Raw genomic sequence first — 27,322 nt, 5'->3', positions numbered from 1 at the left:
TGGATGAAACTAAAAGCAGGGGGGCCAGTTTCCTCAGTTATCTTAAAAGACCAGTGCATGTGCCCACCACCGAATTGACTTAGTAACTCAGAGAGTTCGGAGTCGATCTTAATTCCCAGACTTTTTACAACTGGTGATGGGCTAGGAGAGGCCCCTAGTTCTTTGGGCCAAAAGAGGTGACTCCAGGGGGCTGTCTTTTACTGGCATGGCAAGGACTTCGGTTTTATCCGGGTTGATTTTTAAGGAGTTTTCAGTCATCCAGTTTATTGTAAACATAAGGATGTTTTGGACTGCCTCTTGGGCGCGGGCCGAGTTATCGATCCTCAGAATAAGCTGAGTATCGTCTGCGTAGTTAAAGACTCGGCATTCCATATTGGCTAACGCGGCCACCAAGGGCTGCAGGTATATGTTAAAGAGGAGCGGGGATAATGCGGAGCCCTGAAGGACCCCGCAGGAGATACTACCCTTGTCCGATACCTGATCGCCAAGTTGGACCCTCTGCGAACGTCCTGATAAAAATGATTTTAGCCAATTGTAGGCAGGCCCCCGAAAGCCCAGGTCCATCAGCCGAGTCAGTAGCGTTGTGTGGCTGACCATGTCGAACGCTGCAGAGAGATCTAAAAGAATCAGGGCGCTCGACTCTTTGTTATCGGCCTTCATCCTGAGATCGTCGAGTACAGATAGCATGACTAACTCCGTATTATGGTGGGCTCTGAAACCAGCCTGGCGCGGTTGGAGCAACTAGTGTTCTTCCAAAAATGCAGAGGTCGTCTTCAAAACATGCTGCTCCACGACCTTCGCCAGAAATTGGAGCTGGGAGATAGGTCTATAATTCTTCAGCTCGGCCTTGTCCGCTCCTAACTCCTTTAGTAGGGGGGTAACTCTAGCCTCCTTCAAATTGGAGGGTACCTGACCAGTCGCCAAGGAGTTATTCAGGAGAGTGAGAATCTGATGGTCCAGGGCTGGAAAGGCCATCTGGAAGATCCTTGGTGGGCACGGGTTGGCCGGTGAGCCTGATTTAGTTTTATTTATCAGGGCTACCAGAGATTCTAGGTCCAATGGGGGGAAATTTGTGAGGGACTGGCCTGACAGGGGCAGAGGTGTGGCCAGCTCCGGAGAGCTCAGGGTGATGGGGGTTTTACCAATCTCCAGAAGAATGTCTGTTACCTTCTGGAGGAAGAAGGTCTGTAGTGTATTATCAAGGGGTGCTAATGCCGATTTTACGTCAACCTTTTTACTGAGCTCATTTAGGATCTTGAAGGTTTCCTTTTGTTTATTAGGAGCATCTATTATCCGTGTCTGATAGTACTCGGCTTTCCTGATGGTAACAGATTTTTTATAGAGAGTTAGTGTGGCTTTGTAGATGGTTAAGTCAGTGAAGTCATAAGCTTTCCTCCACTGTCTCTCAGCTTTACGAAGGCTCCGTTTGATTTCCCTCAGTGCTTCATTGAACCATGGGGCCCCCTTGCGTTTGAGTTTCGTTCTTTCCCTACGTTCGGGTGCTAATTGGTCAATAGCCAATTGTAGAGTGTTGCTAAGGGATTGGCTATCTAAGTCAATGTTAGTGTTGCGTTCCTCAGAAATGGGTGCGGGTAATCTCTATAGTGTGTCCACTAGATTGTCTGTCTGGATTTTATGCCAATTCCGCACTCTCCTCCAATCAGGTGGAGGTTGTGTCGAGGAACTATCCAGAGGGACCCAGCAGGAAATTAGTGAATGGTCGGACCAGGCACACGGCTGAATATGTAGTAGCCTGTCCCGGTGGTTAGATGACCAGACTAAGTCTAGGGTGTGCCCTTTGATGTGAGTAGGGCAGCTCACCAGTTGGTGAAGTCCCAGATTCGACATTATCGTGTCAAATTGCTTTGCCTGTGGTTCCCTCTCCCAGTGGAAATTAAAATCTCCAGCTACCACGAGTCTTTGGTATTGTGTGCTGAGGTCACACATGATCTCGGCAAAGTGATCACTGAAACCAGGAGTTGCATCCGGGGGCGGTAAACTGTCAGGAGGAGGAGGAGGCAAGAGGATTTGGAGGTAAATTTAACTCCCAGGATGTCTGTATTATCCATGCTTTCTGCTATTATCATGGTGGCCGTAAGTCTGGTATTGAAGAGAATCCCTCCCCCCCACCCCTCTTCTGCTATCCTGCCTATTAGGCCAAATGGCATCAAAATTCCCTGGCAGTGCAGTGATAATCTCGGGGGCCGATGCGTCCCCCATCCAGGTTTCTGTCAATGACAGTATGTCGATATCCCCCTCCTGGAGGAGCGTAAAGATCTCTAAATGTTGGTCCCTGGTTGCTAGTGGGCTTCCTGCCCCGCCCCCCCCCAAAGGGGGCAGAAAGCCCACTAGAAACCAGGGATTTTTTTTATTGATGTTGGGGTGAGGGAGAAATGCAAGTCATTCTGCCCCCCCGGGGGGGCAGTAGCCCTCATCTGCCCCCCAGGGGGCAGAAAGCGCACTAGAAATCAGGGAATTTTTTTTATTGATGTGAGGGTGGAGGCTGGGCAGGCCAATTCCCCCCCCCCCCCCCCAAAGTACAATTTCAACAGTCTTCCTGCTCCCCCAGGGGCAGATGGGGGCAGTTGCCCCTGATATGATGCAGGGGTGGTGGATACCCAAAATGGGCATGATAAGGATCACACACCCCAAAAATAATCACCACAGTCTTTCTGCCCCCCCCCCCGAGGCATATTGGGGCAAACGTTGGGGGATCCACGCAAGCCATGCCTCGCTAGACTACCCTGGGTGTCTAGTTTTCAGAAATGCATGGGTTTAGTAGTCTCACAATATGGCCGCCGAGCCACGTGCCAAAAACCCAGGTGACCCCCCCCCCCCTTGCAAACCCAGGTTGTTTTGTGATGGGTAATTTTGATGTCTCCTCAATACGTTTTGGATCCTTGCCTGTCGCGGGTACTTGACCCACCCAAGCGTGTGAGGTACCATTTTTATCGGGAGACCTAAGGGAACGCTCCGTGGTAGGAAATTTGTGTCAGCCCAGTCACCCCACAACTTTCTCACACAGAAATTTGAGAAAAATGTTATTGTTTTTCAACTAATTTGAGGTTTTCAGGGGATTCTGGGTAGGAAAACGTTGTGGGGCCCATGCAAGCCATACTTCGCTTGACTCCTCTGGGTGTCTGGTTTTCAGAAATATGTGAGCTTGGTATGTTTCCCTAGATGGCCGCCGAGCCTGCGGCCAAAAACTCATGGGACCCCCTTGCAAAACCAGGATGTTTGTGATAGGTAATTTTGATGTTGCCTCAATAGGTTTCGGGTCCATGCCCGTCGTGGGTACTTGACCCACCCACACGAGTGAAGTACCATATTTAATCAGGACACCTGGGGGAACGCGGTAGGAAATTTGTGGATCCACGCAGATTCCAGAACTTGCCCACACAGAAATTTGAGAAAAGTCTTTTTTCCAGCTAAATTTGAGGTTTGCAGGGGATTCTGGGTGGGAAAACATTGGGGGACCCACGCAAGCTATACCTCGCTGGACTCCCCCGGGTGTCTAGTTTTGAGAAATGTATATGTTTGCCAGGTTTCCCTAGGTGCCGGCAGAGCTACAACTCAAAATCTACAGCTAGGCACTTTGCAAAAAAAAGGGTCAGTTTTCACTGTGAAAATGTGGTGTGTCCACGTTGCGTTTTGGGCCGTTTCTTGTCACGGGCACCAAGCCTACATATACAAGTGAGGTACCATTTTTCTCAAAATTCTTAGAGTAACACAGAATTGTAGAGCACCTGTTATTAACTATTGACTTTCGACGCATTTCTGCCTCCCAAATGAAAGACAATGAGGAAAAAAAGGAGTCACTTTGAAAAACGTCATATAATTCTCATGTTAGAATGGGTACTAACAATTTCGGAAATGTGAAAAAAGCTACTGTTTAAAAACTATATAATTTTGTTCCAATTTCAGAAATACATAGGCGTCTTTCATCCCGATTTTTCACTGAATATATTTCACCAAATGAATTGCTATATACCCAGTACATAATAAAAAACCATTGCAAGACGCTGCTTAGTTATTGGCTCTGGATTCGTCGGGTTCTTGGTGAACCTACAAGTCCTATATATCCCCACAACCAGAAAGGTCCAGCGGATGTACGGTATATTGCTTTCAAACATCCGTCATAATTACAAGAATTTACAGATGAAAACGTTGGCGCAAATGGCTGTTTTTTTCAACTCATTTTCAATTTTTCCTATTTTCAACTGTTAGTTTCTATAAAGAAACCTTGAAGGATCTACACAAATGACCCCTTGCTGAATTCAGAATTTAGTCTACTTTTCTAAAATGTATAGCTTTCTATGATCCATTACTGCTTTCATACCCATTTCTACCATTAACTGGAAGACGGTTGAAAGCACAAAAAATAGCAAAAATAGACTATGTAATTTGCCAAAACTGTGAAAAAAAAATGTCGGTTTTCTGACAAAAGTCTGCCAGTCCCTGAAAGCTGGGAAAATGGTGATTTCAGCTCCACAAACCCTTTGTTGATACCATTTGCAGGGGAAAAAAAACAGACTTTCAGTTGCAGCACTTTTTCCCCCCCATTCTCTCCTTCCCCACCCCCCCCAAAATAGCTGTATTTTGGCTAATTTCTGGGTCCCCTCTAGGGGAATCCACAAACCCTGGGTACCTTTAGAATCCCCATGATAATGGAAGAAAAGGACGCAAATTTGGCGTGGATACCTTATGTGCTCAAAACGTTACAAGTGCCTAAGCGCAAACTACCCCAAATAGCCAGAAAAAAGGCTTAGCACAGGGGGGAAAAGGCCCAGCAGTGAAGGGGCTAAAGGTATATGCAGTTGTTAATTCACTTTACAATTCAAAAACAAATGATCGCAAGCAAATGGCCTCCAAATTCTTTTCTTGCTTCTCTTTATTGCCATAGCTGCCAAGGTTTCAGATTGCTATGTGTGACATTTTCAGGATTTCAGTGTCATTATGAGTTGACATTTCAACGACTACGAGTGACACTTTCTCGCGCGCAAAATCAAGCAATGAAAAGGAGGGTGTGTATATATATCAGAAATGACACCCATTTGAGCAGCAAGTAACTCTAAGATCATCTTAAAGCTGCTGCAAAGCACCAGAAATGGAAGCGCTTGACATCAGGGTTTTTACGGGGATGAAAAAAGTGGGTGAGGGGGGGGGGATGGAGAGGTCTCTAAAATGGGCATGCATGACCTATGGAATTAAGTGTATGGCTTAAACACAAACTACATTTCTTCACTGGCAGCACTTTCTGGAAGAATTACGTTTAAAACTATTTTACTGCCAGCAGCCAGCTCATATCACACTTCACAACTGGGGCAGAAATGCGCATGTGATTGCACATCACAACAGAATGCCCCGTCATGTCAAGTTCAGGGGCTTCAAAGACACTCATATATATCATTTAACTCAGCTTGAACGTGTACAGATGCCACCAGCTAGAAACGACAGGAAAATCCCCTTTGACATAAAAGAACAATTTACTGCCAAGACCGAAAAACAGGGGGGGGGGGGGGGGGGGGGGGGCAATAACATGGAAAAAACATACTTTTAAAAAACGTATTTGTAAAACCTTAGAGGGCTCAGTCAATTAGAGTACTAGCCAACAAAAAGTTACCAATAACAGGGGTCAAGTGGCATTTATCTCACTTGCTCGAGGTGTTCGGTACTCCACTTAAATTTGATCTTGACCAGAGAGTAGCAACATCACCTCCAGAAAAGCACGAGGGCTGCAGCAGAGGAGAGTGCGTGTCTGTTATGTTGGCAGAAGACACGCTGAGTGGTAAAGCGTCTAAAAAAATGCTTTAATTTTTCAAACCACATTACAAATAGCAGATTGTGACGCTTTTATTTTCTAAATGCCAGAGTCTTTTCCGAAAACAGAGAGGTTCACAGGCTCCAAAGCTCAAATGCAGCTTTTCAACCATTAGGTCTAAAAATGACACCATGGTTAGTATTTCCTACTATGATAGCGCAAATTCGACCGAAGGTGTTGTTGCAGTGCTATTTATAAAACTGTTCAAGACGTAGTGGGCCAACGCTGCGCAGCAGGATATTAACCCAAGGCCAGAGAAATAAAGGGACGGCCCCCGGGTCAAACTGCCTGCCGGTCCATAACTGTAAGAAGACCTTAAAGGTACACTCAATCAGAGAGGCAGGTCGGCTTGATAATTAAGCATTTAGGACTGCTGACTTCAACTTTGTGCAGACTGGCTGCATGCTGAGGTGCTCTCTGTAACTTTAGGCTGGCTGAATGACACGCTTCAACAAGCATTTACAATGCAATGGTCTCGGCAATATTATAGGTAGAGCTATTGGTATTGCTCATTTTTTTTTTTTTGTATCCCTAAATAAATAATTTGTCATTTCTATTGGCATTAGCTTTTTTTTTTGCATATGTGATACCTATTGGGCAGTTCCAAAACGTGCTCTTTCTGCACATTTTTAGTTCAAGGGAGTGTCCATACTAATTTGAGAGTGATTAAGCTATTGACATTGTAAATAACAATGCCGTTTCTTTAACCCCTTCGACGCTCATGACGGAACGGTTCCGTCATGAGCGTCGGTTGAGCTGTGCTCATGACGGAACCGTTCCGTCATGACCACGCCCGCGCAAGCAGCGCTCAGCACAGCAGGGGAATCCGCCCCGCATGGAAGGGGTTAAATGTTTTAAAAACAAAAACAAACAAAAAAAGTGTCATTAGCAATGCCAATAGCTCTAACTTTAACAATGCCGAGACCGTTGCATTGTAAATGCTTGTTTGTCTTTACCAAGGAAAACTTAAACCCTACTTTTTATCTTTCATCTTCTCTTTTCCTTGTTTATTTGTTTTCCTGGGCTCTTTCCTACCTTTAAGTCAATTTTTTAAGACTTTTTATTGAGATTTTTTAGATTTCTTTTTTTTATAGAAATGTTGGTTTTCGCATGTTATGGTAGAGAACTCAAATGCCGAGGTAATACAACAGTGACTAAATAACCAAGCTCCAAACAAGCATTGCCAAAGCAAATAGGTCCCACCTTTCAAGTGAAACTTTCAAGCTATTGGCCTTGCTAATGCTTGTTTGCAAAGCAATTTGAAAAAAAAAATACTTAAACTGGAACCAAAGCAAACCTATCTTCAAGTACTTAGGAATGTAACACTGAATTCAATATTTTCAAGCATTACGAAAAGCAATTTTTGTTTTTCAAAATGTGTGCAGAAAACTCTGATTAGGATCTAAAAAGTCATTGCACGTGAACCAGCATAAAGACAGCACAGAGGAATGTTTGTAGGTACTTAAAGAACATAACAGCTGTCTGATGAAGTGTCAAACTGTTTGCCATTAATTAGTTCCCTGATGCGAGACGTGCAAGGATGCAAGTCAAGGAACCAAAAAGAGATTTAAAAAAATGTTATGCCCCAGATTTAAAAAAATGTTATGCCCCAGAACTGGAACAAACACAAAAAGACAAAGGAAGTAGGCAAATGAGATTGCTTTTTTTGTCAAACAAAAAGCTGTACAAAAACAAAATCCTACCACTTTGAGTACAATCGCGGCCTCTTTTTATTCTCCTACTGACCACCCCCCCCCCCATTCTCCATTTAACTTGCCAAAATCACTGACTCTGCTTTTTCGGTTGCTCGCCCCAAACATCTCTTCTCACCAACATACCACACCCCCACCTGGTGTTTCTGCTCTTTCTTTGATGCTGAATCAAATTTTCTCACACCAGGTAATGGACAACTGCACCCCAGCGGAGGCGCATAAACAACATCGTACCTCAGCACACAGACCTATACACACAGTGCTTTGTGAAGACCTGGAACACACGCGGACACATTTTCCTCTTTCTATTGACAAACAGAAGTCACATTTAAACCTACAATCTTCCCTAAGCAAACACAACTACACCCTTGCCAGAGCATCTGGAGCGGAAGAGCTTGGAGAGCCGGCGGAACCCAGGAGGGAAAACTGTTTCAACATACACAGAGCACGTCTGGTCGGGTTGTTGAAGTTGTGTGGTTCTGTAATAATGACTAACTCTAGGGGGATACACTCACCGTCAGAAACAACACTACGCAGGGTGGGTGTGGCATCAAAAGCACTACAATGTATGGAGCCTGTGATTTGATGTAGGTCGATGCATTTCTCATGTTTAAACTGCATTTTTAGAACATTTATAAAAAGTTTTTTGGGTTGTTGTTTTTTTTTTTTTAACTGCACTATGACCAGATAGCGCCTTAAAGGCATTCCAATGGCAGAAAGGCGGTATCAGATGTTGAGAACATAGCCAGTTATAAATAGAAACTCTGTATTGCATAAACGCGATGGGTGCCTGTGGCGGGAGGAGTCTCGAGTTCCTACAAACATTACATTGGCGGTGGTTCTGGGGCTCACTGCAGGCTCGAAACCAGTTCTGCTGCAATGCGAGGAGCGGTTTGGGAATGTGCCTTCGGTGGGGGATGGGAGAGCAGGAAACTGCAGCTACAGGACTCGGCCGGTAATTGGAGGGAACACCTCCTGGCAGAGAAGAGACGGAGCGGGGAACCACGGCTTCTGGACAGCGCTAGAACCCAAAAAGAACACACATTCGGGGATTAACTGCCTGCCATTCCTCCTCCCCCCCATATCATGCGACATTTGAAATACGTCCACCTGCCGCCGACAAACATTTCACTCAGCCAACGACTGCAATATAAGGGCTATTTTAATGAACAAAGCGTCTTCTTTCTGGTTGGCCTGCTTCTAGGCGATCCGTTTTTTTTCGCAGACAATGAAATGTAATTTTCTTTAATCCCAAATGTCCTAACAGACCACAATGTGTGATCCTGGGCACATCACTTTAGCGCTTAGTTTCTGGAGATGCCGGCGGGGGGCAGGCAGCGGGGAATGGGATGGAGAGCTCGAGACAGGACATCCCCAAAACTCAGCAATTTTTAAGAAATTCAGCTTTGGCAAAGACAATAGCTTTGGCTTTTGCACAGAACAGTACCGGCGGCGCTGGCAATAACGTCATCACACTGAAGGCAGTCCTAAAAAAATGGCGGATGGAAGCTTCGAAACTTTTTCGGATTCGGGGGCGTGTTCCTGCTGTTCGAGAAAGGGCGTGGCTAAAAAGTGGAAAGAACAGCAAGGAACACGCCCCCGTATCTGAAAAAGACGGAGCCTATTTGGAGGGACGGCTCTCTCCTCCAATGGCTGGCCTCCGTTTAGGAAGCCAGCCAATGGAGGAGAAGCTAAAAGAGAGGCGGGCTAAATAGCCACTCTAGAAAACATAAAATCTCCGACTTCCGGTTCTGCCTTCGGCAGACCGGTAGTCCTCGACCTAAAAAGGAAAGTACATTAGGAAGGCAAGGATTAACAAGTCACACTTCACTTACTCTGTTATCAGCTGCTGCGAGCACCATTGATGAAGATCTCCCTGGTGGAACACGTTACAGCTTAGCTGCGGCTGCTGAGGTCGAACCCGATGGGCTGGGATTGGGCCTTCCCGCTTGTCGCGTGATTTGATACCACTGGGACGCTGCGGCCCGTCATACGTCCGCCGATCAGTTCAGCTTAGAGATATATACCCACTCTATTGATGCCGAATGGCCTGCTCGCCTCTTAGCCTGACTTTCCCTGCAACAGCCCAGCACTGAGAGGACTACAAGAGAGTGGGAGCCCGCTGCCAGCATTGGCAGGAATTGATCCGACCACCTCAGATCCCCACGGTCCGCCAGGAGTGCGAGCAGCGAAATAGGACTGGAGCTGCGCAGGGCCGGATGACGTCAGGCCTGGCTGTCTGTAGTGAGTGACACAGCCGCGCCACAGACGGCAATTTCAATGCAGCAGGCCATTAAAGATACATTTGTAGCAGTGCTGAGCCTGTGCTGGTGGCAGCGCCCGGGCCGGTAAGTCTGCGGGGAGCAGCAGAGCCGGCGCAGGTCACAGGCACGCGCGCTAGCAGCCTGGCGTGGCCAATACTTCAGTGCTGGTACGGCAGAGAGTCAGTGTGGCATCAAAATGCGTGACAATGCATTTCAATGCGGTGATGCGGAACACCACACTGAAATGCGTTAAGAGTCACACCTGAAGCGTGATACTTGGCAGGCCTGTATTGCTGTTGTATATTTTGGTAATACAACAAAAATAATAACCATTGCACCAGCTTTGCAAGACTTCAAATGTGTGGCTTGAAGATTAAAATAAGTACCTACACTGTCTGATCGCATCGCTGACCACTGCTGCAGCACAAAGGCAAGCTGTGATTATACTGGTCATTTTTAATGTAATTTTGCAAAGACCATAACATGCTAGGTGACGGTGCAGCAAACATTTGGGGTTTTTTCTGCAGTTTGTCCACACTGCAACCATTACTGCCTCATAAATCAACTTTACAAATGCCCGGCTTGCCTGATCTGGTACTAAGGTGACCTGTAAGATGTTCTGCGAGAACTATAACAAAATTCTTGCTTTCACAAAAGTACAGCATAGATTGCATCCATGTATTAACTTTACAGTTGTTAATGGTTACAATGATCAGGTTATCATTCCACGTTACTAACATCACATAAGAAGTGTTCTTTTAACCCCTTCCCCGCTCATGACGGAACCGCTCCGTCATGAGCCACGGTTGCCGTGTGCTCATGACGGAGCGGTTCCGTCATGCCACGACCGTTGGCGGCCGCTCCGCCCACGCGGCGCTGTTTCCCCGCCTGTGCGGGGGGACAACGCAACTGGGCGGAGTCATGACGGAACCGCTCCGTCATGAGCACAGCTCAACCGTGGCTCATGACGGAGTGGCTCCGTCATGAGCACAGCGCCACCGCGCTGCCCCCCCGCACCCCCCAGCGCTGCGGCGGAATTCCCGCCGCAGCGAAGGGGTTAAAAGCCAAAGCTATGCATTAGCACAATAAGTCTTCTAAATGTACTGCATGTAATTGAGTTTGCATCTAAACAAACAGCATATTTTACGATTGAATGTCAACAGTGACTGGTGTTGATTAATCACAAATGACAACCAGTAAAGTGTGGCTGCAAGAACCCTTCATTTATGCCCTTCATTTATGCACTTTATCCATGCAATCTCTTGCGCCAACTCCTCCAACAAATTCAATCATAAAACTCAACACTATCGCTAAACAATGCATTTGCCACTTCAAGAAACACAACCTCACTTATATGGCACAATTCTCCCTCATTTCAATTTAACAAATACATTTTTCCCATTTTGTTATCTATGAACAAATCAAACAAACCTCACCTGAACTATATATCCATTTAAAAAAGTGATTCTACATGAATACAATTGAGCATAAAGCAGAAGAAATACAAAATGCAATCATTAAGCATTAAACTTTCAAAATGGAAGGTGTGTGCACATAACCAAGTCATCTGAGTAACCTGGAAATCTTCGTATTCTCTCATTTCTTCTTTTAGAAGTCACCCTTTCACCTTAATTCCAAACGTTTATCGCACTTTCATCAGCCCGTCTCATCTCTCTCCGTTTCATCTTGTAATCACCATTTAGTTAGAAGCAGCAACTCTACCAATACATATTTTAGTCCATATCCTTCCATCACTCGTTTTAAAGGCATTCTTAACCATCTTTACTGCCCTCATAGGCCTTGTAAACTAAGACTATTCTTGACACCCAATGAGAGTCTTCACCTTTACACAATCATCTAGTGTTACATGTACATTGTTAACTCTGTTTCTATCAATTTTCTTTTCTTTTTTTTTTCCACTCATTTTTCATCCAATCATCCACATCACTAAGTTTCTAAATTAAATTCCACATCATACCACCTGGACACAGCTATGTGCAGGGTCATCTCACTTTAAACAAAACAAATGTTGGTTTGCCAGTGGTAGAGTGTGGTGCTAAACAATACTCCGCAATATGTTCTTGTAACATTGTTCTCCATTCCAAACTACTCAATTTTACTAACAGTATGCATTTTTTCTATGTTTTTTTCATCCTCACCGACATCTTTTGTTTCCAGGTGATATATCCAGCTCAATTCTACAAGCTTTCAAGTACTCCCGAACAGTATTGAAGCAAAACTGTGGACCATTGTGTGTCAAAAGGCTCTCTGTGTAATCTTCCCTCTTGAAAGCCTCTTCCAAAAATGTGATTAAGCTATTAGATTAAATATCACTAAAACTCGTCAACCCACCTAGAATACAAGTTTATCAATACAATTACATAGAGTTGAATGCTCACCTCTCACCTGCTCCGCCAAGCCTACAGCCAGTTCTGGACACTGATATCTTGGTAGTTTCTGACAAACCACTGTCATAGTTCTTGTTTTTAAATTCTTGCTACACTCCCTTACTAAACACTCAACCTCGAAACCTACATAAGGTTACCAAAAAACACCTATACGTCCTTCATGGGAGATTGTCAACGATTTGCTTTCCAAACATTGCGTGGTAACAAACTTTTTGCTCCTCAAAAGCAATTTCTTATCCACTTAACCCTTAACCATTTTCCAAGCATTATCCAAATATAAGACTTCCACAAATGTAACTAACTCCACAACCTTAGAAGAAACTGCATTCTTCTTCAATTCCAACCCCCACTCATACTCTCCTATCGCTCCCAGGTGTACTTCACAAACTCAAACGGCTAGATATGTCCCACTCCCCAAGGCCCAAATGTCTTTCTGCCCCACGGAGGCAAATTGGAGTTTTTTTACCTACAGTCTGCCCCCGGGAGGGGGGGGGGGGGGGGGGGGGGGGGTAGAAAGCCCACTAGACCCCAGTGATTGTATTTTTTGCGCAAAACAGAGGGGGGGGCGGCCCTCCCAGGCATCTAGCAGAGCCCCCACCCACCCATATAACCCCCAGCAGTCTTTTTGCCCCCATCGGGCAGATAGGAAGTGTTTTCCTCCAATCTGTCTCCCAGTAAAAAGCCCACTGGACCACCAGGCAATGTATATGAAGGGGGGAGCGGCCCCCCTGGCAATGGGCTAAAGCTCCTCCCAAGGCCCACAAGTATTTCTGCTCCCCCAAACCCCACTGGAGCAGATTGGAGGCTGTTAACTCCAGTATGCCCGCAGAAAGCCCACTAGACACCAGGGTTTTTTTGGGTGGAAAAATAGGTTGGGTGGCCTGTCCAAGCACTGGGCTTGGCCAAACCTCTCAAATGACCCGAAGCAGTCTTTCAGCCACTCCCCTCCCCCAATCATATAAGAGGTCTTTAACTCCAATCTGCCTCACTGCGGGGTGGGGGGGGGTGGGAGAGGAAGCCCACTAGACACCAGGGAGTTTTCCTTTTTTATTGCTACAATGTGTGGGGGTGGCCTGCCCACACATCGGGCCTAACCTCTATCTCACTATGACGCCAACAGTCTTTCTGCCCCTCCTGGGGACCAAAGCATTCCCATCTTTATGGCAAGAAGGGAAATTTTGATTTTGGATGTGTTTTTTTCTTTTTATCATATAGGTTGCATAGTTTGGCTAGATCCCAATATTGTTCTATTTATATGCTGAATGGCTGCAATTTTCAGGCTCGGGTCAGGTGCCATCAGGGAAAACCTACCAAAGCCAGGCATTTCTGAAAATTAAACCCCTGGTGCAGTCCAAGATGACGTGTTTTGTGTGGATACCATGCCATTCTTTTATTTTATTTTGTACACTCAGTGCCCTGCACATCTCAAACTGTGGCTAAAATTGAAGATTTTCATTGCATTTCTGCAACGTAAACATCTGGAAACCGAACGGATCCATAAAACTCCTACCATCCTCCCTTCACCCACTTGCCCAGGTAAAAATGTAACCCCACTTGTGTGGCTGAGTCTAGCATCCATGATACCAAAGGCCCCAAAATGTAATGTGGAGAAAACGCCAGTAGGGGTAGCGCTTCAGTTTTGGACCCGGCTCGGCGGCCACGCAGGGAATCCTACCAAAACCAGATATTTCTACATCCGGGATAGTCCAGTGTACCATCAACTATTGTAATATCTTCCATAATGAAGATAACTTTACTTTATCAATCATACTAGATAACATTATGAATGCTGCATAGATTAATTGACATTTTAGGCAGATGTATTTATTCAGCAACACTTGTAAGGCGCAAAAAACTTCAATCACAGAAGATGGTTTAATATCTCTTAATGCATGCCCCAAAAAAAAAGCAGAATCATAAAAAGGATAAGGAAACCTATTCAAGTAAATTTCAACAATTTATGCTGCATGCATGGTACAATCAATGTATGTTAAGTCCATTGTTTGTAATGTTGCCATATGGAACTCTGCATAATGGCACTTGCTTCCCACACTATCCCATCCAGGCGTGCATTCAATACTTGCTGCCTGCTCTTCTGAACTGATTAATTATATTCGACCAGTGTGAGATATGCTTCATCTTCCACACGTAAACTTGTTTACAATATAAGGGATAAAGTACCCCCTGCCATACATAATAAGGATATTGCAGGTCACTGAAGAGTTACATAATCAAAACGAGGAAAAGGTTGAAGGCCGAGTTCCTTTATACGGTTATGGAACCTTGAGGTGACTTGCAATATCCGTATGTACGCCAGGAGTACCATACAGTACATGGTCACACCATCCTCTTTCCCACAAACTACTTAAAACCTTGGCGCATTGCTATTTAAAAAAATAAAAATAAATCTGCAGTAGCTCTGAATGTGTAGAAACATGCAGAAAGATTCTAGCTTCTCTATCTAAGGTGTGCAAAAAAATTATACATTCTCTCTGCCTGTCTTTGTAAGCTATTAAAATACAGCATGAAAAAGAAAAGCAATGTTCTGTTTTAGTTGCTTTTAACAGCTGCTTCAATTATGCTTTGTAACCTGACCTGCATTTCACCTCGACAGCTGGCTCTGGCAACAGGCGCTGTAGTCAGAACTCGACTGTATTAACTAATAATAGTCTAGTTCCAACATCTTTTCTTTATAACCGGCGACTCAGTGCGTCATTAGTCGCTGATTAAAAAGAAATTAGAGGTGTGCATTTATAAGGGATAACAAAATCCGATGTATTCTAAACCTCTCCCAATATCAAACTTGCATGACATATTAGAAGAAACTTACACAGTCTATACCAGAGTTGTCCAATCTGTGCACCGCAGCACCCTGGTGCGCCGTCAAAACTAGCCGGTGCCCACGTGAACACAGAGTGCACAGTTTGTAAACCACTGCATGGTTAGACTACGGGTGCGCAGGCTGGAATCCTGGTCCACTTACGGTTGGGTCTCTGCGGTCTTTTCTGGGTTAGCAGCATGGTGCTTTCTTCCTGGGCGGGTCAACTTCTTCACTGAAGCATTGGACATACTAATCTTGTATACTGAACTTTAAAGTCACGAAGTAAGTGAATGACCTGGGCAATGTTCTACTACGAGGTCCATAGTACAGTGCGAGACCAGAAAGAGGAAGAACTTAAAGCTATGGTAGTGCCCGGGAGATTTTGATGCTGTTGGAGTGTAGCCGCATGACATTTCCACCAGACCAAGGGATACAGAAATTGGACTCAAAGATGGCATTCATTTATTCATTTTATTGCCACAATCCACCACACGGACACATTCTGAAAATGTCACTGCTAAACTCAGACCCTAAAATAAATGCTACAATCACGTGTGATTCAGTCTCAAACTCTGAAAACTAACAGGCCATCAATCAGCGTTCTGGCAAGCAGTAAATAAAATATCATAGAATTGATCATTTTTAATGTAATAAATAAATGTCACAATTCATCATCGTCACATACAGTTTTTTCCAAATGCTTGAATGTTGCATGTGATGAACTGTCCCAGGTTAGAGAATATCTGCAGACAGTGGCAGGGCGTGTCGAGGTGGTGCAAGGGAAGGCGTGAACTGTACCCCACACTGAGACCTGCAGGCCTAGCGCTTTTAACATCATGGTTTGAAATCCATACCGGTAATGATACTGTGAACTGCACTAAATAGTCTGTTAAACATGTGGCGTTTTTGCGTTACAACTGGGGAGAGGATGAGGCTTAACGGCCAGAGGTGCCTAATTTGGAGCTGGGGAACCAGGTTCGAGCCGCAGCATCGTGTGATTCTGAGCAACTCACTTAATCTCCCTGTGCCTACCAAAAACTGAATGAGTCCTTATGTAACATAACTAGTGGTCATGTAAAGCAATCAAATACCTTTGGGTCGGGGTCGAGCTCACGCTATATAAATCTACAAAGGAAAAGCTCAAAATACTAAAAGCGTAAAAATGTGTCCCCGCTTAAGTAAGAGAACTCTATATTCTATTATTGTGGCCCCAAAATATGTTTCTGATGAGCTTGGTTAACATCACGTCTACCTGTTTCTCAGGACGGGGGTACATTGCTGTGTGGTAAAATGTAGCGTAGGCTGTATGTGCCTTACACCCACCAAAATACTATGGCGGCTTTAAACACGCTAGGCAGGGACTATAGTGCTGGTTTTCGCACTCTGCACCTAAAATTGGAGCTTCTGTCCCTATTTTCCTCCCAATAACTTTCATTTTGCCCTTTTTTTTTATAAGCACAAACCTAATCCAAAGACATTGGAGTACTTTGCAAAAGAATGAAATTATATGACACTTTTTTGTTTTTGTTTATTTTTTTGTGCATATTTGCCCAGGCTCTCAAAGACACACCTCTTTAAAGAGCACAATGCAACAGCACTTCACTTCTCCGAGAACCCCGTGTCCCTCTAATCAGTCGTTGACACTGCATGGGATTCCACAGTGGACAGGATAGGATTACATATATGATTATAATACCTTCACCAGCTTCATCCCAATTATTTTCCGGGAGAAAAATGGAAGTACTCCTGATGCCAGGCTTACATCCCAAACCAACCAAAAAAAGTAACATAATGGGGAGCTGCGGCCAACAGGGCAAGGGAACTGTGGGTCGAAAAAGTTTGGGAACCACTGGTCTATACAATAGCCTTGTTGAAGACAAAATGTGTCAGCTCCCTGCTTTGTTTCAAGGTGTATTTCTGATAATCCCACATCCAATGTCATTGAGAATGGAATATATCAGAAATAGATTGATCTATTATTCTGTTTGCACGTTTTATCGTTTCTGCATAATAACTGCTGCCCTGAAAAACTATTATTTGTTTGGTGTCCTGCCCTATTTTTGTGCTTAGCTTATTGCCCTTCTGAATCACATCGACTAGGGACCTTCTTGGAAAACTGAAAGCAGCAGGTTGCCCGTTTGTTTCACAATGAAACCGAAACAATTCTTTTCACCAAGACTTTGGTTAGTGTGTGGCACGATTCACTGCTGCTCGTACCTTCTACGCTATAATATAAATGCTGATAACATAAGTATCTTTGTCACCACCCTTCACGCCCAAAATCCCCCTGCTGATCTGAAGCAAGATATTCAGAAATGTCCCAGATTTATAGCTTAACTCTGGGTTTACGGACCACTCCTTACTTTGGCACCGTATATCACCAGATACAATACATAGGCGCCTCTGGCAACGTCAGTGTGAGTATGCTACTTTGGCCCACGCTCAAGCTCTAATGGAAAATAAGCTCTAATGGAAAGTAACAATAAGCAAAAAACAATTTCAGACGAACAGCAACTTTTCCTTAACACAGAGGATGTATTAAAAATTAAACATGATTTGAACATAAACATGCGGCCACACTACCCTGCATGCTCCTGATCTTTGCTTTACTCAAACCTTTATCCTTATGTATTAGCAGGCAAAAAACAAACATTCTTCCAATGATCGAGACAAGCAGAGAACCAAAGATGTTAAATGGTAGCTCTCTTTACACCGAGTTACTTTCATTTACAGACGTCTCATACTGGTGATATACGATACTGAATAAGGAGTTCTAGTGAAATGACCTACATACATGTATATATACACACCTATATATATTCATGGCTTATATACACGTGAAATGATGGGCCCTCAGACTACTGAGAAACAGCTAAGCAGCCACATCAGCATAATGCCTAGAAAACGCGACAAGGAGCTTACTGACATCTGCTATTCAGCCAGCCCAACATCAAAGTGAGCAACTCCCCAACATCCAGGCTACTGCATTAACTAATGATGTTCACAAAGTGTGTTGTGTTCTATTTTCAGTCTGCTTTCAACTTTTCATACACGTGCAATAATCACATTTCGGGTTCTAGCACTATTGATTAGGAGCAAACGGTAATCGAATCAGTGACAAATACACGGATTTCCTTATACAGTGTATTGTATTTGCGCAAGTGCCTACGTTATTCTACTGCGCGTCGTTATCAGGAACCCGACAGGATTTGTTAACAAATGCTGGTCAAACTTCAGTTTCAAGTTAGCAAGCGATCTCATTCGGGGTTAAAACCTGGTATACCCGTATATGCGGTGTTGGTATTAACTGCAGTATAAACAAAGATAAATGAGTCTGTGTAAGGGCGAACGAGGAAGAGCAGTGCCCCAGTTTACAATACGCGCCCCTACCTGGGTGCACAGGCAACTTATTAATGCGGGATGAAGAAGTAAAGTATGCCCAACTCATGATGGTGCAGCCTGACACACTAACAATATCTAGTGGGAGGCTCCCTTCTTGCATGTTAAACTTTCTGAAGTTGCCCACGCGGCACTAAGGGGGGAGAGGGGGGGGGGGTGAAGTCAGCTCCTGCAAGCTGGCGCAGGTTCCATTAGACACACCGTCCGCTGCTGTACCATCAGCATAGAAAAAGACGAACGTCATGCAGGGGGCTGTCATGACCTGCATTTGCCCGGCCTTCTGACTCTGAGACAGCTGGTGGAATTAAAACGGCCCTGATGCTGATCTCGTGCCCTTTCTCAGCCACCCATCCCACAGCTAGATCTCTGTCCCGCTAACCTTCGTCGTAGTTGTAGCCACGCACATTCCGGTGCCGCGCCATGGCTGCGGGGAGGGCAGCGCGCCACGCTCAGGTGCCCTCCGGCCAGCGCGTGCCCCTAGAGATAGGTGATTTCTCTCCCCAGCATGGACGGCCGGCGCATGAGAAGCACGTTGCACGCATGCGCCATTCCCTACAATCCCACCCCGTACGCTTCAGTCGCACACTGCTGCATCACTGATTACAGCGAAGCAAGGCGACTTTCGTTGCGTCACTGCAGAGAGCTACGACACTACAGCGTGTAAACCAAAGAGCTTGAAATGACGTCCAGATCGTTAGCTCTTGTTTGCTCGAGCAATGCGCGATGACGACACATAAAACGACGACCCCGGAAATAATGGTATAACGTTTCTAAACGGTCACGTTTAGCAGTCAATACCAGAAAAGAGGACGAGCCTTTGAAGGCACTTATAGACTCGAGCCAGAGGCCGTCATCTGCTCAGCTCGAGGTGGTCTTGGGTCCCAAAATGAGCCGAGCCTTCCTTCATTTGGCTTCTACCTAACCCCCCACTTAAACTGCATGTGCCAATAACTAAAGACACAGCACCTTTGCTGTTAAAGGAGAGAGATAACCTTCTAGAGGCTGAATTGTTCAGTTTCAAACAAGAAAATCTGGGATCAAACCTATGTCGGGACCGGAGACTCCGATTATGCTTTTCTTTCTTTACTCTTTAATTTCAACTACCAATCAATGTAAACTTTTTAAACACTACATTTCCCATGACTACCATAGCGACATGTCCCAACCATAGAGCGAGCCTACAGCCCCATATGGGCATTAAAGATGATTCTATGTCAGGACCGAAGACTCCTATTATGCTTCTCCTTTGTTTGCATTTATTACACAACAGCCAATAAAAAACACTTTCTGATAAAACTACAAATCTCATGAGCTCTAGGTGCCCCATACCATAGAGATTGTCACTATATAAGGTCTGAGGTGTCGTGTCTTATACCAAGACCAACAGACACGAAGTATGTTTATCAGGAGCTTTATTCAACACTTCTTACTCGGTCCCTGTCCCTACTCTGTCTGCCCTCTTCCTGCCGCTTCTCCTCCCCTTCCTCTGCCCTCCTGACTCCGCCCACTCCAACCACTATACCGCTCACTCTCGACATCTTCCCCTTTTTAACAAAATGAAATGACTGACTTGTTTACAGTTCTTCAATAAGTCGTTTCGGCTTGCGGATGTCCCGTCTCGGTCGAAGTGACATCGTTCCTGCTACCAACTCAAGTTCTCCTTGAGCATCAGGATACTGATTCTCGACAGCCCCGGCAAGCTGTTCTCTGCCTTCACTCTCTTGATGCCCCAGCATCCTTTGGAGCGACTCTTTCATGACTGGAGTGCATTTCTGAAAATGTGACACATTTCGGGTAACTCTTCGGCTGTCAGACTCTGCAGTCACCATGGTGCCCTTTTTCTGAGTGATCGTCAGAGCTCGGCTCTGAACTTACAGTCTGTTTTCCTTTGCTGTTCCTGCTTGACGAGGACACGGTCTCCTTCATGGATGGATGGTGATCTCGCTCTCCTTCTGGCGTCCGTGCTGGAGCAGGGTTTTCTATTTAAACTCAAACTTCAGTTTATATTTTAATAGGTCATAATTAAAATTACTAAGAACTAATTATTAAGTATTAATTTTTGTCAAGTGTTCTAATTAATCAACCTTACTAATGAAAGAATTACACGTGGGAATGCAATTGCATGGCTTAATTAATAAGTGAACTAAGTTGGTGACCAAATTGATTAAATAAATGTGGCTAAAGTGCTATTTGTTATGTGTTTGCGCTTTAAAATAATATGCTTTAATGCTTTTTTATGTCGCAAATGGCTAGATAATTACACACACATAAGGGTATTAGTGGGAATTAACACTGTATAATCATTACAATGAAGTAAAGTTGTTTTGTGTTTCTTTTAATTAAGTTATCCATTTTTGGCCTATTGGAAAATGGTCGACATCTACAGCCTGCATTTGAGTAGATGAATTATGAAGAGAGGCCTCGCTGAATATGGTTGAACATGACCTCGGCCTCTGACTGAGCTAAAAGTTATGAAAGGACAGCAGCTCTGGGCTCATCGCCAGATATCCTTGGAGGAGAACAATTGTCACAAATGAACATTTTGATAAACTTGCGGTGGCTTCACTATAATTCCGGAGAAGAGCATCCATGGATGTTGCGATTTTAGTTTGTGCTTCCTTTTTCCGTGTTTTTATTTTTGAGATATTCGAGAGCGGAGGTTTTTTCTAAATGTTGCGAGCCAACATCCTTTCCTGCTCGCTCTGCTCAACGGACGTTTGGAGCTTGTTTGTAACTTTTAATGTGTAAGTTTTGGTATAAATATTGTTAGACTAGAGAGGGTCTAAGGCCACTTCTTCCTGAACTTATGCTCAAGAGGATCGATGCTGATTGAGAGGACGGCGACTCGGGAGACTTTGAGAGACATGTCCTGATCTAAAATACGACATTTAGCTAGAATAGGTAACTATGAGAATAATGATTTTGCTATTGGATGACTTTTATTTTGAACTAATTTAGATAAAATAACTTTTGTTTGAATTCCAGTGTCGGGTGGTTATTTCTTTGTCATTTATTGAGATCTCAAATGTGTTCTTATTGTTTAAATCATGACTCAAGACATTTCAATTAGGTTGCATTGACCTCAAATTAGATGCAGATTGATTTGGGAGTTCTCTCGTATATTCAGTGTGGATAGAGTAATAGAATGAATGTTGGTGTGATGGGCCCTAGCGTAGGATGAGTGTATGTGCGTATGACTGTGGAATTACTCTGTCCATGGAAGTAGGGAGAATTTATAAGCTCCGATCTGCAGCAGTTTCCTGGTAGCAGTATGATGGTTATGATTATTGTCTTGATCTGATAAATTGCTTGTACATAGGCTTTTGGATTTATTGATTGATGTTGATACATGTACTAACATTAAATGTTGAAGTCGTCGTATTGAGTTATATGTAGTGTGTACGGCTTCTGGGACGTAGGGAGTCGGTGACGGTTCCGTAGTAGGGCAGAGGGAAGTGAGTGCTGCTCTCGGGAAAGACGGGATTGTTGGCCCTGTATGAATGCAGGAAAAAGCGTGTGACAATTGAAGTTGCGCGTCGCATTGTCTGGGTTCGATTCAGTGACATCGTCATGTGTTACTATTAGAGACGTATTTCTGTATAAGAGAAGTGTGTATGGTAGCGAAGGTTATCTGTGAAACTCTGGTCTTAAGTCCCAGGGATCCGTAAGGTTCGCTGTTAAAGCTTACTGCTGGAGAAGTAATAGGTATTTTCTGAGCTTGTTTGAAGGACTGGGCAGAGGTAAGCGCTGCTTGGTTAACGTGTGTTATAATTCTGTAGCAGGACAGATTGTTCGCTGTTCTCGGGAAAGGCAGGATTCTGTGTAAATGTGCTACATTTTCTGGTATGAAAGTGCGTGAATGTATGAGCATTTAGTTAATTGTGAAACTCTTTGGAGCATTCCGGGAGGAAACAGTTAATGGATGCATGTTAGAAGGGCAGAGTAGAGGGATGTGCTACTGTGTCAACGAAAGTAATAATTCCGTAGTGGAGCAGAGGTAAGCGCTGTTCTAGAGAGAAGCAGGATTCTTGTGGGAAAGGTCTTTACTATTCTGTGGTTAGCGAAACAGACAATGGAGATGTTTATATGTTGTAACTAATAGATTTTGTAGAATCTGAAACAGAGTCTACTGAAAAGGCTTTGTAAAGGAGGAGTGAACGAGTGACAGGAGACAGGAGTAGAAGCGACTGCAGCGACTACTGACGTCAGAAAGACTGCGCTGTGATTGGACAGTGGGTTAGAACAGCGAAAGCGCTGTGATTGGTGCGTTGGTGTGAGCCGCGCAGGGATTGGAAGAAGTACAGGGTGACGTAGACGCTCCAGGATTGGTGCGTTGGTGTGAGTCGCACTGTTGTTGGACAAAATATCGTACAGTTGCGGAAAGGACTAAAGGGTTGTGGTAAACATGAAAATGTATTATCAAACGGAGGAAAAGAAGAAGAAATCCTTGTTCAGTAAAATTAAAAAGTGGTTCGACAAGGATAAGGACATAATAACTAGAGAAGGTGAATTGCTACCTCCGACAAGAACCCCTGCATCCTTCATGGTTGCGAAATATGGGTATCATACCTGTATTTGGTTAGACAATTGGGCTAAGTACACTAGAGAAGATGGTGTTTTAGCGTTCCCGGAACATGGTTCATTTAATCTGGCCGTGTTGAGAAATTTACGATAAAAGATGATGTGTCTCGAGCCTAGACCAAGGCCGACACAGTTCGAGGCGCTGGTAGAATGGGAAGATGAGGTGCATGAGCTAGAAAAACAGAGGAGTGGAGGTAACTATAGGTACATTTTTGGGAGGAAATATGATCGTGAAACTCATCATGATCGAATGAGGAGATGGCCAGATGCTAGTATGTCAGAGGGACTGTATCCTATGAGAACTGTTGAGGAAACAGAAGGGAGGAAAGGTACGGAAAAGGTATCTGATGCAGAATTTAGGAGGTATGGGGCTAATGAATATGAGGATGAAGTCTTGGATGACATGATTTACAAAAGACCACCTCCATATAGACCAGAACCAGAAGTGAGAACACCAGTTGCTACTCCAATAAGAGATACTTTGCAAATCATTAAAACAGAAGTTGCGACACCTGATTTGAAAAGTGGTAGCTCTTTCGCAGAAAGAGAGAGAGAGCGAGAGAGAGAGAATGCAATCGGGGATGAGAAAACAAGAGAATTAGCAAGAACCACATCCGAGTTGACAGAGAAAATTAGAGAATTAACCAAGAATCTAGAAGCTGTTACAGTGCCTGTAACTATAGGTCCGGTTGTGCCTATTTTTGATAAGCAAAGAATGGGAGAAAAGGGTTTGACAGTTCCATATGTAGGTAATGGATTAGTTAGTTCGCCAGAAGAGTCAGGAATGAGGACGGGAGAAAATCATTTGAGACAGTTGAGACATGACACATGTGGTGGAGAGTTAAATGTACAGCCTAATTCAGGATTGAATACTGGTTGTTTAGAAGGATCAATATTGGAACCACAGAGGATGGCAGAAAAAGTGAGTACAGTGAAAAAGTCTACAGAAATAACGGCTGAGGATTTGAATGATTGGTTGAAAGTTCTTCAAAAGAAGGATAAAGATTCTCAGGCAATTGATGTAGCCAGGTTGCGCATAGAACTGGAGGAGCTTATTGCGGGAACAATTTCTACAGAAATGTTGAAAAATCATGATGGAGAGTTGTTATTCATGTGTAAGAGTATCACCTGGAGGGCTAAGAGTACACATGACAGGTTAAAAGGAATAGCGAGTGAAATGGGAATTGACATGGATGAGGTGAAAGCTTTGCAGAAGCCTTATAGAGTGGATTTTTCTGACAAGGACATTGAGAATCTAAATGATGTTGGCAGAACAGGGCAGATTAAGGAAATGATTTCCTTATTGCGAAAATGGGGTGATGTGGAAAAGTGGAAGGATAGGTGGTACAAGAAAAGGGAAGATTCAGTGGACAGGACTTACTCAGCATTTCCCATGAGAGAAAAGGAAAAAACAGTGGATGCTTATCCTATGAGAGAGATTCCTGGAGGAGGATATGTACATGTCCCATGGACTAGGCAGGATATTTTGTCATTTACGAATGATTTCCCTCGACTGAGAGAAAAGCCCGTCGAGTGGTATAGGCAGGTAGATAGGTTTGTGAAATTGTCAAAAGTGCTGTGGATTGATCTGAATAGTCTGTTTGATATAATTGTTCCAGCAGACTTGTGGGCAGAGTGTAAAATAGTTGTAGATTGGCCTGCTAAGGAATACCCGAGAGATCAGAGAACAGGAGCTCCAGACCCGGAGGTTATGAGAAAATACGAGCAGGTTATTGTGTTCCTGAAGAATAAGGTACCCCCTAAAGAGACAGATTGGGTTAAGATAGATCGAACACATCAGGAAGCAAAAGAATCAGTTCATGCTTTCTATGAAAGGTTGATACTGGCTTTTAAACAGTTCAGTGGAGATGAACATCTGGGTGATAAGGATTTGAGTCATTTTGTATACAGATTTGTATATGGCTTGAGACCTGAAATCAGTGAAATGATTCGTGAGCACACAGTTGATTGGCAGAGTAAAAAGATTGATGAAATCTTGAGACATGCGAAGTACTTCAGTGATGAAATTGAGGCGAAGCAAAGAAAGCTGAAGGAGAAAGCAATGTGGGCACAGGTGAAGGTTGCAGAAAGACAAGAAGCACAGCTGGTTGAACAAGCAAATAATCCAGGAAATAGGCCTAGATATGGTACAGGAAAAGGAAAGGGGAACTTAGAAGAGGCGAAGAAGAAATTCCCGTGCCACAACTGTGGACAATTGGGGCATTGGAGATCCGAGTGTACGAATCCACCATTAGTGAGTAATGAGAATAAATCCTTGAATCAACAGGTGCAGAACGAGGGGTGTAATCATCAGCAGCAACAGCAGAAGGTTGTCAAGCAGCAGAATCAAGAGCCAAAACCTCCCTTGCCACAGAACAGAGGGTCTCAGAAATATAACCAGAACTCAGGATTCTACAATGATGAACATGTAAACAAACCGAGACGTGCTAATCCAGTACAACAATACTGGCTAAAGAATGAGGGGAGTGAGTCTGAAGGGGACTATTGACGGTGCCGAAGAGAGGAGGAAGAGTGCATACTTGGAGCAACTCTAGAAATAGACTAGGCAGGACCATTTGTAGATGGGAAAATAAATGGGGAAAGTGTTACTTTTTTAGTAGACACAGGAGCGACGAGATCAACTGTCAGGTCAGCAGATATAAGAAATCTTCCTCTCTTGGACGAAGCAATCCAAGTGGTTGGTGTAACTAATACACAGATTAAGACTCGTCTTACTGAACCAGTAAGGGTAAGAATAGGGAAGTTTTCGGATATGCACAGGTTTGTGGTGTGCGACACCAGTCCAGTGAACTTGTTAGGTAGGGACTTATCGTGTAAAATGAATTGCACAATTTTTTGTACTCCGGATGGAATAGCCTTTGAGACACCGGATGAGGATGTCTTATATAGGATGACTCTGGATAATAGAGAAAATGAGATTGTTGGAACATATGCTGAATTTAATCCAGATGACTTGCCTCAAGAGTTGAGAAATACAGTAAAAGCAGTAGTCTGGGATTTTACTGGAGAAGATGTGAGATTGATGAATAATGTAGATCCGGTAAAGATTACAGTGAAAGAGGGAATCACTTACCCTAATATCCCACAATACAGATTGACACCAGAGATAATTGAAGGAATAACACCTATAATATATTAGGTATAAATGGCCGCACACTGCTCGTCATACCAGCAAGTTGCCCCATGGAACTATGGGCGATATAGTAGCGACGGCGAGTACGCCTATGCTACGAAGTGTAAGAGTAAGTATGTGTCGCATTAGCCATCCCTGGACACGTGTTTCGAGGTAGTTGCCTCTCGTCAGCAGGGAGTAGGTAAGTGTAGAGGGGTGCCGTGTAGACTGCCTGCAATTAAAAATAGGTAAAGTACCTTTCAAGGCGCGCAGGTGCCGGTCAAAGACTCGTCAGTCCGGTAGCTCAGGAGAGCCGTAATGAATTAGGTATAAATGGCCGCACACTGCTCGTCATACCAGCAAGTTGCCCCATGGAACTATGGGCGATATAGTAGCGACGGCGAGTACGCCTATGCTACGAAGTGTAAGAGTAAGTATGTGTCGCATTAGCCATCCCTGGACACGTGTTTCGAGGTAGTTGCCTCTCGTCAGCAGGGAGTAGGTAAGTGTAGAGGGGTGCCGTGTAGACTGCCTGCAATTAAAAATAGGTAAAGTACCTTTCAAGGCGCGCAGGTGCCGGTCAAAGACTCGTCAGTCCGGTAGCTCAGGAGAGCCGTAATGAATTAGGTATAAATGGGCGCACACTGCTCGTCATACCAGCAAGTTGCCCCATGGAACTATGGGCGATATAGTAGCGACGGCGAGTACGCCTATGCTACGAAGTGTAAGAGTAAGTATGTGTCGCATTAGCCATCCCTGGACACGTGTTTCGAGGTAGTTGCCTCTCGTCAGCAGGGAGTAGGTAAGTGTAGAGGGGTGCCGTGTAGACTGCCTGCAATTAAAAATAGATAAAGTACCTTTCAAGGCGCGCAGGTGCCGGTCAAAGACTCGTCAGTCCGGTAGCTCAGGAGAGCCGTAATGAATTAGGTATAAATGGCCGCACACTGCTCGTCATACCAGCAAGTTGCCCCATGGAACTATGGGCGATATAGTAGCGACGGCGAGTACGCCTATGCTACGAAGTGTAAGAGTAAGTATGTGTCGCATTAGCTATCCCTGGACACGTGTTTCGAGGTAGTTGCCTCTCGTCAGCAGGGAGTAGGTAAGTGTAGAGGGGTGCCGTGTAGACTGCCTGCAATTAAAAATAGGTAAAGTACCTTTCAAGGCGCGCAGGTGCCGGTCA

General features: G+C 44.4%; 1 protein-coding gene across 2 annotated transcripts in view; it reads right to left on the bottom strand.

The window, feature by feature from the left end:
- Positions 1-19,020, bottom strand: part of HBS1L (HBS1 like translational GTPase) — a 498,888-nt gene extending 479,868 nt beyond the window's left edge. For both annotated transcript variants that reach the window (XM_085611611.1, XM_085611612.1), the window contains exon 1: positions 18,805-19,020. In XM_085611611.1, coding sequence (XP_085467737.1) covers positions 18,805-18,847 — 43 coding nt within the window. In that variant the 5' untranslated portion in view covers positions 18,848-19,020. The remainder of the gene's footprint in view (positions 1-18,804) is intronic.
- Between the last annotated feature and the right edge of the window lie 8,302 nt (positions 19,021-27,322).

Source organism: Triturus cristatus, chromosome 6 (genome assembly GCF_964204655.1).
Source record: "Triturus cristatus chromosome 6, aTriCri1.1, whole genome shotgun sequence".
NCBI lineage: Eukaryota > Metazoa > Chordata > Amphibia > Caudata > Salamandridae > Triturus > Triturus cristatus.
Note: the sequence above shows the minus strand (reverse complement) of the source record. Positions and strands in the feature narration are given on the sequence as shown.